The sequence below is a fragment of the Scomber scombrus genome, chromosome 3, assembly GCF_963691925.1.
Source record: "Scomber scombrus chromosome 3, fScoSco1.1, whole genome shotgun sequence".
In the NCBI taxonomy this organism is placed as follows: Eukaryota; Metazoa; Chordata; class Actinopteri; order Scombriformes; family Scombridae; genus Scomber; species Scomber scombrus.
In genome coordinates, this window is record NC_084972.1 from 15,256,894 (window position 1) to 15,272,025 (window position 15,132).

The 15,132-nt window shown below is 36.8% G+C and overlaps 3 protein-coding genes across 4 annotated transcripts in view; all 3 read right to left on the reverse strand.

Moving 5' to 3' along the window:
- suox (sulfite oxidase) overlaps nucleotides 1-15,132 on the reverse strand; it is a 161,844-nt gene that overhangs the window by 104,572 nt on the left and 42,140 nt on the right. The gene's annotated exons all lie outside the window — the stretch shown is intronic.
- On the reverse strand, nucleotides 3,575-10,575 carry LOC133977682 (phosphatidylinositol 5-phosphate 4-kinase type-2 gamma-like). 2 transcript variants are annotated; one of them, XM_062415928.1, is made up of 10 exons: nucleotides 10,426-10,575; nucleotides 10,229-10,326; nucleotides 8,905-9,001; nucleotides 8,175-8,324; nucleotides 6,558-6,704; nucleotides 6,172-6,210; nucleotides 4,423-4,536; nucleotides 4,094-4,349; nucleotides 3,857-3,960; nucleotides 3,575-3,655 (listed from the first exon to the last, which is right to left on the reverse strand). In XM_062415928.1, the coding sequence occupies exons 1-10, from the start codon at nucleotides 10,573-10,575 to the stop codon at nucleotides 3,575-3,577; spliced, it is 1,236 nt and encodes a 411-aa protein (XP_062271912.1). The 2 variants fall into 2 exon arrangements, with proteins under 2 accessions (XP_062271912.1, XP_062271913.1); XM_062415929.1 differs by lacking the exon at nucleotides 8,175-8,324.
- On the reverse strand, nucleotides 12,313-14,321 carry LOC133977836 (insulin-like growth factor-binding protein 6). Its single transcript, XM_062416126.1, has 4 exons — nucleotides 13,804-14,321; nucleotides 13,149-13,177; nucleotides 12,930-13,049; nucleotides 12,313-12,817 (listed from the first exon to the last, which is right to left on the reverse strand). The coding sequence occupies exons 1-4, from the start codon at nucleotides 14,108-14,110 to the stop codon at nucleotides 12,713-12,715; spliced, it is 561 nt and encodes a 186-aa protein (XP_062272110.1). The 5' UTR covers nucleotides 14,111-14,321; the 3' UTR covers nucleotides 12,313-12,712.

Genomic DNA, 15,132 nt, shown 5'->3' on the forward strand with positions numbered 1-15,132 from the left:
GTGACATGTTACTTCATGACGAAAGCAATGGAACAAAATTAGAAAATTAAAATTAGAAACAAATAATAGTGATAACATTTAAATTCTCAGGAGAGTAGTTCTTTGTATTATAGATGCCACTGTACATGTGCTAGCTTGTGTTTCATATCACAACCTCTTGACTTTGCTATATTATACATTTCTCAAAGAAAATTGGTACAAGAAATCGTGATATGTAGCACAACAAGCTAGTGCATGTACAGTGGCATCTGCAATACATGGAACTACTCCTCTGAAACTGAAAATATGATCTCTGTGGCTGGTCTTTGAAGGTGTTTCTAAACAAACTACAGTAGCCATGGCCTCCCGGGTGAAGGAACATGTGACCCAGTGCAGTGGTGTGGCTCACTGATATGTTTTTAATAGTTTAATTAATAGTTTAATAATAATAATAATTAATAGTTTTTGGACAGGTCCTGTTGTCCAAAAACGATTATTATTGGCACAGATTAATTCAATATAGCCTTTGGATACACACATAATACTTGTAAGTAGGATGAGTTTATTGTTTTTGCAAAAGCGCCAGCCTTATCTTGTAATGTTTGTCATGTGCAAAAAGCAGATTTGTTTTATTTCTTGACTAATCTTAACCTAGTAATATGGAGACTGCTCCTGGGAGGGTGAGGGAAGCTCCAGTAGATGAGATCATTGCACAGCACAGTTGCATCACACATGATGGTGTGCAGTGGTGTTCATGTTTCAAACAAAAGAGGGAGCAGTTTTCTGGACAGGTGGAGTCCTCCATCAGCCAGTGGCCATCACTTAACACTCATCTAGCATTTGAATGTGAGATCTTTCAGATCAAATCTGTCCTTGTTAAAGGCCCCTGATGACTTTGACCTACTTCTTTCTAGGTCGAAGTCCTGAACTTTATTTTATAGTGTAATACCACAACGCACAGAGCAATATTATTTCTGTTTCATTGATTTACACTTGTTTGAATACTTCTGGGAACACATAAAAACAAAAGTACTGTAACAACACAATAACAATAAAGTAATCTGGTAATGTATACCAGGAAGGGAATAACTGAGATACTGTCTGAGAACTAAAATGACACATCAAAAATAGTATGAGATAGTAACCCAAAAAACATATAAAGCTTGTATTTTTTAACACTATTGATCCCAATAATAGATTTTTCTCAAAGTACCAAAAGGAAATTACCACAAAAAAAGAGAAAAGCAGTGACAAAGTTACTCCTAACAGGAGATAGATCTCATTGTGAATGGTTACCTTTCAAATTACAGAGGACCAGAGGATTATTGTAACTGAATCATTGTATTTGGTGAGATGATGCTGTTGAGTTTTCAAATTGTATCTTTTGGATGCAACAGAGGTAGCATGTTTAATTTCACCTTTAAAAGTTTTTTTAAGTTTAGTTGTAAACTGTTTTTATCAACCTTTACATTTGCCACCAGTATAATACTCTTAACCAAGACTCAGTGCACAGATCAACAAAATATTTAACTCCCAGTTTCCCTTAAACATGCTGAAAGAAATTAATGGTAATCGATAATTATCTTGCCAAAATTCCCAAATACTTTAAATATGACTCGTCATAAAACCAAACAAAGCAATATCATGATTATCTCCATTTGCTTTCTATACCTGATAGTATTTATCCAGTGTAATATAAATTGACAAACTGCCCTTAGAGTTCATCACACAAGCTTATGCTGTTTTTGTTATTTCTCTGCCTGTTTGTCCACTCGGCCAAACTTACAATTGAGTCCAAAGTCACATCCTCATAACCGTCTCATCAGGAGTTTAAGGAATGTATGCCAGGAGGACTGGGACAAGGGAGAGGACTAAATAAGAACAAAAATGAATGTGTAGCCACTGAGACTTCATGTTAAAGGAGCACACAGTATGTGCCATGTGAGCCTGGATACCACACATCCCTTTCACTTCTGCTTATATAGTAAGACTTACAAGCAGCTAAAATATGTTTAATGAAAGTGAAATAAAAGTGACGATATATGAAGCTGGATCTAAGCTACAACATTTGACTTGAAAACTCAATGATTAATTTATAGTTTAATATTTGGTGAGCTACGGTGCCTCTCAGATGATGCAAGCTTGTGTATAGCCTAACTGGAAACACTGCACTGCAAGCAAAATATGGCACAATAAATACTGACTGCTGAGTTGAAAGAGTGTTGTCCTACATGTAAAGCATTCCAGTTTTTGGAATTGAAGACACAAACGAAATTAGATAATGTGTACTTAAAGAATAAGGTATAACACTATGCTGAACAGCATATACTGTTAAAAAAAAAAAAAAAAAAAAGAAAAAAGGACATAATAGTCAAAATGATGTCAACCTCTGGTTTGTGGACTGCTGTTCTGAAGCCTTGAGTTTGGCAAATTGGCTTTGCACTCATTTATTTTACTTTAAATAGGATGGTAATATACAAAATGAACGTATTGCCGTTTTGAAAAAGACTTGAAACAAAGACCATAAACTTATCAGGATTGTGTTTACTGAGGTAATAAATCAAGTGAGAATAGGGGCAATGTTCTCAATGGAGATTTGAGGAACTTCAGCATTGGCTTCACTTTTCAGACCAGGAGCTCCCCGCTCACTGAAAAGCAGTGTGTTACCGTCCTCTCTGTTGAAAGTTTTAAGTCTCTTTAACCTCTGACCACACCCCACAGCAGTAATATCACAAGACACCTGTCTCTCACTACAGACAGGTGAGAAGGTAAACCACTAGAGGTCAGCAAAAACAGGAGTTTCCTTTAAATCTCCAGCAGCCTAATTTAGTGATGTACAGATAGAAGTAAAATTACAGTACAGTCTTTATGGTAAAGGAAAATGAAATGGTGAAACTATTTCATTAGCTATGGTAACAGAGCACTCAGTGTATGGATTATTGTTCAATCTCTGAAGAAATCTGGTATTTTTGTTTTTGTGAAAATACTTTAATAGTCAATAAAACACAATTTCATCATTCATAAAACATTCATCAATAAACAAAATGTCTAATGGCTTCACCTATTTGTGTTATAATTACATGGTAGACTTTAAATATAATTCTAATAATCTTAATTTTAAAAGATGTGCTAAAAACAGGGCCAGCTGGTGTTACTTAACACTGTGATGTCTGTGCTGTTTATTTTAAATCTAGACTTGGCAAAATATTCATGTATTCGTGCTTACTAAGGCAGCACATATGAAAAATTGAAATCATGTAAAATTACATCTTATGAGGTTAAATTCACATATTGGTGCTGAAAAATAGATGAACATTGTATTTTCCCTGAATGAGAACCTACAGATTTGCCATGTTTTACCAAATTATTTTGTCAAGTGTTGTCACTGATGGAAAATATTGACAACAGACAGAATGACAAACCAACACATTTTTCAGGAGGAGAAATATTCAAATATTACGTGAATTATTTAGAAATTACTATTAATTAAATTTTGAGGGCATCTTGATATTGATTTGACATGGCTTAGGTATTGCATAGTAGAACTCCTCTTGTATTAAATGATGATGGTAGTGATCTGGACTGAATCCTTGAACTAGGCAAAGATCTTAGTGATGAACTCTTTGAAACGTTTAGCGTATTGCTCTGGATGAGCTGTCGACATTTCTGCTCCTGCCTGAAACACACACACACACACACACACACACACACACACACACACACACACACACACACACACACACACACACACACACACACACACACACACACACACAGTGTTGATATAAAAAATAACTAAATTAAGCAACCCTTTACACTTTGCAGGACAGAGAGAGCTGATTTAAACAATCCCTCTAAAAGGACTATGATCTCTCACCCCATGTTTGACAGCCTTGGCAGCGTGAGCAGCTTTCTTCTTGGTGTCGTAATGCGTCAGCACGTCAATCAGACCCATGAAATACACCTCCCTCTGGGGTGCACCTACACGAGAGTGGCAGTGTTCACAGGATACGGTCAGTGATACTGATCTGCAGGTATGATCTCCACTGTGAGATGGTACATTATAGCTCCTATACCCTGCATAAATACACATCTGGTGGTTGTCAGGACTCACCTTCAGTACTTTGAATAGCATACACATCCACATAAGGGTCGAACTCCCCGGGACCCATGGGTTTGAAGGAGTTCATGTAGCCAGCGATACCCTCAGGTGAAGTGGAGCCTTGAGCAGGAGCCAAGCCATTTTCATCCTCTTCTTCCTCCTCACAGGACGACTCCATCATCTCCTCCTCCTCCTCCCTCTCAGCCCGCTCGACATCATGGATACCCAGCAGCAGGCTGTAGTCCATGATCCTCATACGCACCAGAAACTGCACAAAGACGACACACTGCTAAAATCCTGTCTGAGAGAATAATGTCTGCATGCATTTCTTAATTTTTTACCTCAGTATCTTTGTTTAGTTTGTCCATGATTTTCTCCTTCTCCTCGTCACTCACATAAACCTTTTGCATGTTATTCCTGAAGTCTACATCCTTATATGTGGGCAGTTCTTTCACCTGAAAATACAGAGCAAAAGTAAACTACATTACATTTAGCCTAAAAAACCCATAATATTCATTACCAAGTTTCTTATTAAAATATAATTTCTTTGCAACATAAAAGTCAAATAATGTTGCTCCAAATATTGTTTTTCAAATCAACACAGTTGGAAAGATCAAAGTTTTTCACAGCTCTGCAGTTATTTTAACCCCATCTATTCAACCAGCTATTTTTCAGTCTTTATATCTAGGTCACAGTCGCTCTAGTTCAACCACAAGGGTGCTGATGTTATCTAAACAGTCTATTGCTAACTGGCTGCATGAAAATCTAATCTTTAAATCACATTGGTCTCACCTCACAAACATAAAGGAATTGTCACTCATTTCAAAAAGTACATTTCTCATGTTTGCAGTTAGAAATACAACATGTCAGACTGGGGAAAACAGCCGGCGTCCACGCCTCCAGACAGACTGTTCAACCAATTCAAGCTTGTTACAGTCGTTATGTTGTCCTCGTTATGCATAAAAACGAAGAGTTGACTTCATTTTACTTTTTCTCAAGCTACTTACTGTTGTAAGTGTGTACATGAATATAATTCAAATGCATTCAAATTTCAGCTTGTTAAAGGGGCTTTCCACCAATTTTACACATAAACACTCTTTTACTAGTCTGGTCGAAAACTGATCAGCCAGTGAATACAAATGACAGTGTCTTCTATAGTTTTAGAGGGAGCTTTGTCATGTCTTGAGAAAATAATCCTTATGATGTCATCAAGGGTTATTTCAAGTTGGGCTTAACTTAGTCTGACTCACTGGATGCAGACTGTGGCCATTGGTCGACTATTTCAGACGGCATTCTCCTCCCCTTCCGCTATCGGCATGCTATCATTTTCAACGTATAATGTACATGCTGAAAATGGCAACTTATATTTGTCTTTTTTATCAGTAAAAGCATATCATCGTTGATATACATCTTTTACTGTTTCATGTGGCATTTTCTTCTGCTGGGGATTTAGCCATTTTAATCTCAAACAAGTTGCCTCCCAACACTATTTTGCAAGGACCCCATTGCTGCATCCTGGACTTAGCACCACTTATAGCAGAATTCATAGTGCATGCAGCCAGACATACATAAAACTTTTTTTCCTCTTACAAGTCAAGCCATCTACAGTACCTGTGCCAAACTTCTTTTTTTTTTTTTTACATCCTCCACATATATAATTGAAAGTAAGCAGATCAAAACAAATTCATCAGTCCTTGCACGATCTAATTCATTATCTTTGAGTCTGAATCAAATTACATCAAATGGTTCTGACTCTTTCAACTTTCTAATTAACTGACTATCTATGAGACTCTCCAACACCACTCTTATGTTTCTTATCAATAACACATCTGACCACATCTAATCAATAAGTTGCCAATAATTATTGCAATTGAAGAACTACCCTTCCCTCTAAAAAATAGTTTGTCATTTAGTTGTTGTTTTTTAAAATGTCCAAGACTTTGAGGCTTGCTTCAGGCTGTATTCATTGAATAAAATATTAGATCTCACTTAGTAATGCGGCAAACCTTAAATAATGTTGAGTCACAAACACATGCATAAATGTCAAGGGTAACATAACAAAACTGACATACCCTTTAATCTGACCTCACCTTCTCTTTAAAACTTGCTTCACGAGACACCAGGGAACCCTGAGGAAAGACAGCACCCCACAGTATTTCACTGATTTCTGCAGAAACCACATTCACACATCAGTTCATACAGTGGTCAACTGTTATTCAGAGTCATGTAGAATTTATAAATTCATTAGCATTCAAGTTCCAACCAGTAGATTCTTTAAGTGGTTGTATCATCTCTCAAATAGTTTTCATGTTGGGTCATAACTTTCCATGATCTGTGATAAAATCTACTAAAACTACAAACACAGGATATTTCAACACATGACACATCAGACTGTGTGCAGCATTAATAATATGATATCTGTACTGATTACACTCTCTGGATCCTCATCTAGCTACATGACTCTGGCATAATTTACCTTGAGATCGTACTTCCTGTGTACATGCAGTCTGTGGCTGAACATGTTCCTCATCACTAACAGGTATGTGTCCTCACTCTCCACAGTGACTCTGTACATTGCCAGGAACTGAGGGAGCAATGTACTGCCATGGCACGTGACAATATGCTGGAAGAGAACAGCGGTGAATGGAAAATAAATGATGGGGAACAATGGAAGTATCTACAGAACCCAGAAGCATGTGCTTAAATTAAAGTGCTACACTGGCCTGTGATCACCACTAGACAGGTTGTACATCTCTGCTCAAGTCAGCCTGTCTCACTCTAGTTTGCTGCTTTGAAATAATGAAACAAGAGTGAGTGGACTGCTTATTCTAAACAAGTGTCTCTCTACCAACTGTGTGACACTGTATGTTGACACAGTGGTACTTTGAGCTAAATGCTAACATGCTTATACTGACAACATGTTGGTGTTTTAGCAGGTATAATGTTATGTAATGTTATCTTAACTATTCTAGTTTAGCATGTAATGTTGCTAATGTTAGCTAATGAGTTCTAAGCACAAAGTACAGCTGAGGCTGATGGGAATGTCATTAGTGTGCTGCCATAAAGACAAATTAGTTAAATCAAATCCTTCTGGTAGTTGCTGATTGTTGTAATTAACTATAACATTAATTGCCTGATTTTTTTTTTAAAGTTCAATTGAACATTTAAGAAAATGTCCAAATGATCTGATTCCAGCTTCTGAAATGTGTTTACTATCCTCTCTGATAGTAAACTAAATATCTTTGTGCTGTGGATTGTTGTTTAGGACACAAGAAGAAAAATGCGGACGTCACCTTGGGCTTTGGGAAATGCTAATCAACATTTTTACTATTTTATGGACCAAACAACTAATGGATTGTAATCAATTGAGAAAATAATTGACAGTTTAATGACTAATGATGCCCTAAAACTGTCAGACGTTGCCATCTCTACAGCCACACTGCCCACTGAAATAGTAGTTTGACAAAAAATAAAAATAAATATCATGATCCACTTACTATCATTTGAAAAATGAAAATTAGAAGAAAAAAATGCTATAAGAATAAAGGACATTCCTCCTCTGATGACAACACTAAGATGCAGTTGAAAGCTCAGGAAAAAGCTAATAAATGGGTCTCAAGTTAATATTTTAAAGAATATCATCATTATCTATGATGTGGGGTTTGTCATTTTTACTCTGCCATTAGGTCAAAACAAATGTAAATACATATACTTTAGTACAAAATTCCAAAATTATGAATTTATTTTGCTGACAAGTAAAATGTATACTTTCCCATTAGTCTGTTCTTTATAATGGTCTGTAGAGGCAGACATAACATCCTTGATATTAAGCATTTTTATAAACTCAAATTTAGATGTAAAAAAAGAGTCCTGATAAAAACTCTTATTGAAATACACTCATCTATCAGTTTTACTGTTATAAAATCTTCACATTGGCAACAAGTGTTATCACACTTTGTCTTGTACACAAAAGATACAGAACAAAATGAGTGGAAAATGTGTGACTAATATAATTAATCCCTCAACACAATCTAGAAAAATAGAACAACTGGTTAGAATAATGTTTGGGTCTTCCAGTCTGTGTCGGCCCTACCTGGTGATACTCAGAGAGTATGTTGTGCATCTCCTCCACCTCCTCACTGGAGATTTCTTTGATTACTAAAGTGCGGTCATATGATGTCAGCAACAGCCCCACGCTCTGCCCCTCCTCATCTTTAAGCGGAGGACTGCGGGCCAGAGACACCTGTTGGTGAGCACCAGTAACACGTGACATTAGCTGCACAATACATCTGTCCTGCTGTATGAAGCCTTTTGTGTCCCTGTATCCTCTTTTGAAATGCAAACATTTTTCACAGAAGCACTGAAAATTATAGAAATGCAAATGTCTGCCACAAATAGTAGACTCAGCCTGCTGCTACCATTATGGATCACGCTGGAACAAAAAGCTGTATTTTGCATTGATGTCCGCTTTGATTTAAGACATTTAATGCAGCACTCTTTTAGGTCGGCAGTAACATGGCTTCAATCAGCACATGCTTTAAAGCGCACTTACAGAACGCCTCAAATAATTGTGTGCTAAGCAAATGTGGACTGACTCTGTACCACCTGCCTCATGCAAATATCACAAAGAAATGCAAATTTAGAAGATAGAAGATCAACAGATACAAAAAAGTGTCTGGGTTTTATATAAGAAAACACACACTGAAAATATCTTGAATGGTTTATGTTTGTTTAAATCTATGTCTCTGTTTTCCAAACCTATTGTAATCTGCCTCACACTCTAAAATAAGTGTTTGTGGCGCCCTTTTTTCTGTTGATTATACCTGGTAATCTTGATCCTCGATGCCAAAGCGCTCTCGCAGGTTTCTGAACACCTGTGGACAGTACTCTTTGAATTTAAACTGTCCAGGAAGATTCTCTCTGAGGAAGAAAGAAGTTTTAATAAATAAAACTAAATACTGCAGGTTGATTTTCAGTGTAACATGACTTTACACACTCTGCATCTAACAAAGCTTCAGTAAACAAATATATAATAATGTCAGAGATCATAACCCTAAATTTAGCACAAGGTAGCCATCACTATCACTAATGTTCCTCTATTCCTCTTGAATACAGCACAAATATAATATTTCACTGCAGAGTAGGGTTAGGGTTAGGGTACAGGGTAACATGTTCAAATCATGTGATGAAAAGGTTAACAGGATTATATGTCTGCTGTTTTGTGCTGCTGTTTCTATACAGACATCCTCGTTCAAAATGATGAAAATCTTTGCTCCATCTTTATTCCAGTATATTTCACAATGCAACTGAAACATGAATTCCATCTGTGTTTAAAAGCAACAGGTCTGTCGTTTTATATATATATATATATATATATATATATATATATATATATATATATATATATATATATATATATATATATTACCTATGTTTAAGCTATTCTCTACTACTACACCCTGCCAATTAATTTAACCAGCTTCCACATCAAGCAATATGAAAAACATTTGAGTAAAATCTTACTTGTACTTTTGTACTTGACAAAAACATACTTTATTGTTCCCTCCTAACCTCTGTTTAGAAGTCTTTATGCGACCTGGATTCCTGAATGGATTAAAGGATTATTGAAAGCTACTCAGTTTTGGAGACTTCAGCCGTATAGAAACTGAACCTGACATAGTTTATAGCAGTTTTTCATAAATAATCATGATTTTTTTTAACACGCTCTGTTTGACACTGTGTTCCACACATCCTCAAGAATATGTTCAGATGAAGTCATGTACTTAACTGTTTTCTTGATGCTGCACAGCCTCTGCCCCCAAAACTGAAACTACTCATTGGGAGGAAATTATAATGCATTTCTAACTTTGGAATACATTTTGTTGACACATTGTTTTACATAATTGCATACTGTAGACTATAGTCCAAACAAGATCAACTATTATTTTTCTTTCTCTTTTTGACTGCTTTATTGTTAGGATGGCTGTAGCTGTAGTGCTGTTAATGGCATTGTTGTTCTCATGAGGGGGGTCTGCAATTTCTGATAAGGCTGACAAATAAATCATCAGAGCAACAAAAATCTGTGCAAATCACAGGAAGCAGTAAGGTTAAGGTTACAATCAGGCAAAGTTGAATGGAGCACTGTACTTGTTGAAGAGATGGTTGTTGACTTTGATCTTGGTGCTGGCTTTAAAGTCGTCTGGGAGCAGCATGACAGGTACAGGCACCTGGCTCAGGTCATTAATCTGCGCATGATCCATACACAGACAGCTGGTCAGTAAACGTATTTACACTCAATCCGATATAAACACAAATGAGACACATTACGCAGCGCACATACCCACCGAATGATTGACGCCCCACATCAACACGCTCAACACGGGGTCACTGGCTCGGAAAACTTCCACTTTCTGCTGCACAAAGTGTTTCTTCTTCGTCTTCCTTTTGGGCGCCATAGCCATCAAAGGGCTGGAGGTGGCAATGGGAGAAGACATGTCACTGTGACAAGTCAGACAGGCGTGTGGGTTTTGTCTTTAGAGGAGAGCAGCTCAGTGTCCGGCTGTGAACAGGCTGGTAGTTGTCATCTGAGGCGTCCTGTCTATGTAAAGCAGCCGTGGGCAGACTGCTGGGAAACAGCTCCTCCTGGTCGATTCAGACCAACAACAATGAAGTCAAACAGGTGTTCACGCATCCCTCATAGTTGATAATATAATTAGTTTAACACAATTTTTAGAGTAATAATCATCAATCCAATCGTCAAATGCAATACTTCACATTCTTGTAATAAATGAAACATTTTGTTGTTACACAGGCTCATTCAAAACTACTATAACTGTTGCATCATTATGAAGGAAGTGATTCCCACTTTGCTTTATTTTGAGTTTTATATTAGACACTTGAAAATGTGAAGTTGAAGTTTGTTTTTTTTCTTCCATAACTGGGATTGCTTAGATTTTAGGATCCACTGTTGATGAATGAGATGGACACAATATTACAGACGCCTTTCAATATAGTGTAGTCCAATACAAGTAGCAGTCTCAACAAAAAAATTATATAAAATAGATATTTTAAGTAAGGTTGTTAAGGCTAATATATTGAATTGTTTTGCAATATAGGGTATACAGGTGTTTCTATAACTCAGTGTAGTAAATGCCCTTGCCATAAGTTCAGTAAGGGCAGTAAAAAAACAACCTGAACAGCATTCTTCTAGCCTGAAAAATTTATGACTTTTCCTAAAGTAACCCAGATATTCCAAAATATTTCAACTTTTTTGTTTGTGCAGCTTATTCACATTTTTTTTACATACTGCAGAGGGTGCTATAGGTTCAGTTTGACCCACATTAATTAAAATAAATCAGCATTCAAAAATGTCATAGCATTCTTCACATTAAATAATACTCACTGAAATAACAATGTGCTATTGTTTCATGTAACATAGGATCATGATACATTGTGATTGCTTTTCTTCATAAATCAATAGCATCAGAATACAGCATGAACAGGGTGTAAGGGTTAATTATGCCTAATAAGTTATAACATACATCATGGTTCTTTCTGTTACCACAGTGACCCACCCAGCATGCTTCAGGAGGCACCAAAATGTTCAGACATTATATAGTTTAATGTAAAATGGATACAAAAGCAAGTGTAATACTTCAGATTACTGAGTTAAATCTTCCTGTTATATTTCTTAAAAAAGACGTGAGACTTAAAATAAGGAAACAGGCGTTTATATGTGCTGTTACTACTATGCTGTAATCATAACTGTAGACAAATATTAGATTGATGAATGAATCTGTTACTGTTGGATTAAAGGACCAGCTGGATGTACTTCCTGAGAAATTGTATTTTTATTTTCAAAACAGGTGACTGAACATTTTAAATGCACAGAATCCACAAAGAATTCATGAAACCTCTTGTGTATAATTGTATAATATCGTCCAGCAGTATCAGTCTTTATCCCCTCCTCTTATTGTTCAAGAGGCAAAATTTCTAATGCCAAAAAAGGAATTCATAATAATAATGCACCCATGTAATTCTGTATTTAAAAAGTAGATTTTAAAAATGATATCCCTGTCTGCACTTATGGGAAAGCACTGGTACATTTCAGATTAAAAGAAAAAGTAATATTAACATCAATAATATCATACTTAATGGGATATAAATAGGGTGACAAACAGAGATTTTTTTTTACAGCATTACAGTAATAATACAATTACAGTGGTTTAAAAGTTCGAAAAATACTGAAAAAATATAAATATGATATATTGAATACATGAAATACAATATTAAAGTTAAATTGGTAAGAAACTGCAGATTACAATGTGACTCTTGGTTGGATAATTCTGTATTCATAAATATAATGCAATGTGCTTCTGCATCTGATAAATTCAGTAAGTAGATGTGGAAGGATGTCAGATCAATACAGTCGTAATATGTTCAGCAGAGGGCGCAAAGAGACAAAGTTACACCTGACTATTAAAACAGCTTCTCACTGATAAAGCTGCTCCCAGTTGACAAAGAACAAAATGTTCTGAGTTCCTTCAGACTCTGTGTGGTGTTCCTTCATCTTCATCTCATGTTGGTCATGAAGCTTCAGCCTCCTCTGCTTTAGTCCGAGCTTCATGCATTTCAACAGCTCAGGCCGCCCCTCTGTTTTGGTTGTGAAGCGACATGCATGCCGTTCTCATCCACGCACCAGCACCTGCCCCGCTGCTTACCCCGAGACGACCAACACTGCACAAACACAACACACAGACACACACAATGAAGCCTGAAGCTACAAACACATCCAGTTGTAAACAAGACTTCCATCATTTAATAATATTCATCTAGAATAAAAACTCACCTGTTTTTTATTGAAGAAACCTCGCTTGTTACAGTTGGGCATGTAGATATCATGATGTTCTTTAAATATATGGGCATCAAGGCCTTTGATGAGTGTAGTGAGTAGTTTGCGACACGGAGCCTGAAAGAAGAAATGATTTCAATAGATGAGTGCCAATCTAAACTTACTACTTAGACTTATATTCATTTTCTGTTTCTCTGAAGTGAAGGTGGTTTTTACCTCCTCTGGATTCTCAGTAGGTGCTGGGTCTGAGGTCAGATAAAGACAAAACATTAAGCATTTAATTCCTGTGTTAATACATGTTAAACAGCTTTAATTTAATTATGTTGTGAGCTCAGCTGTAGTTTTTCTTTTTAACCAACTCTCTAAAAACCTTCTTTAGAGGATTTTTAGTAATATACTTCACTCTTAGTTAACTAATCACACTAATAGAAGCACAGGGAGTAAAACCTATCTTGAACAAAAGAAAAATCAATGCTCATAATGACTTTCATTGTGGTGAAAAAGCCAGTAAAACATGTTCACCACCTTATTCTGATGTTTCACTACCTCGCCCTAAAAGTGATGTAACAGCTTGTTGACCACTTAACAACTGAGCTATGAAAAAAGAAACTTAAACAGGTGTGTCTCTTGTTTCTCTTGATTTTCAGAGCTCATAATCATGTTACAGGAAGATTGATTGATTTGTTGATTAAATGTGACATGTAAGGTTGTAATGCTGTCAAAAACAGACAAATAAGTCATTATATGGTGAGTTTTGGTGTTGATAATCCAATCATCACAAACCTCACTTGACCTGAACACCCGAAGGCTGAACAACACCACTCTATTCATTTGTTACCATCGTCTTCCAGGCACAAAGTAGGAACTTTACCTGCAGTGCGGCTCTTATCAGTCGAGTTGATGCTGCTGTTGTTACTGCAGACTCCTCTGCCTTCCAGCAGGGTGCGGAGGGGCTTTGGGTCATCTTCTGGAGGGGCACAACTCAGACCAATGGCACAGCTTAGAGTATAGACCCCACATGGTTCTCCAAGGGCCAAAGATGTGGCATTTAAATCTTCAGTTGTCTGACTTTGTGCAGGCTTTCCTCTACAGGTGGGACATCTTCTGATTGTTGTGGTCAGTGGCTTTGACAGAGCCGGCTGCAGGAGGAGCAGCACCAGGATGTTTAAATAGAGCATTTCACACTGAAAGTTGTCCTCTAGTAAATGGGTCTAGTCACTGACTTGTTGATTGTTATTCCCTATGAGGACTTCTGATCCCTCTTTAGCACAGCTCCACTGACTGCAGTCTGTTGAAAGGTGGATAGTAATTCCTCAAGTCAAGACAAAGTGATAATGAGGCTGACGGACACCACTGGCAGCAGCTTTTAAATAGCCAAAACCAGTGAAAGGTATGGGAGGGTACGTGATGGAGAATGTTAGTTTTCCTTCTCATTTCCACACAGCTGAGCACACCCCGTTTCACTGACACACAAACCAGCACGCACACACGCGCATGCTCATACCATTTGTTGTCTGTCATCTTGCAGGGTAGTAATGTTTTCTACACCAACATTGTGTACGCTACTCCATTGCTCTGCCTTTTCCGCACTGACCAATCATGGCACGTGACCAACCAGACAAGGAATTAACCATTCACGTTTTAAAATGACTGCAGTTCATCACAAAGAAGGATCTGCACTTTAAATATTGTCATCTGTCTTATAACCAGTCACTATTACCTGAAGTTGAGAGCCAAAATGACTAACTACAAAAGGAAATGCAATGGTAAAGAGATCAGCAGAGGTGAAATCGAACTAAGTACATTTATTTTTATTTAAGTACTATATTTACTGTAAGTACAATTTACAGTAGTTGTAATTAACTTGAGTAAATTAGCTTGAGATTAAGTGACAGATGTGAAGTGAGAGTACAGAATATGGTGCAAAATGATCAACATCGCAGCATCTCAACCAAGCACAACATTGAAATGTTTCTCATGCAGTAAATGGCTAAACAATCAGTCATTTTGCCCCATTATTGTGCAATTAATGTTGATTATAGGAAGTCGAAAATATTGTACTCAAAATACAAATATTATAATATGAAAAATATACCCCATTAAAATAACAGGAGTAAAAGTATTTAGTTACTTACACCCTTACGACCTTGACATTGTTGTGACTTTTCTTTAAATAGCAACCTCAAAACAAACACTTTGC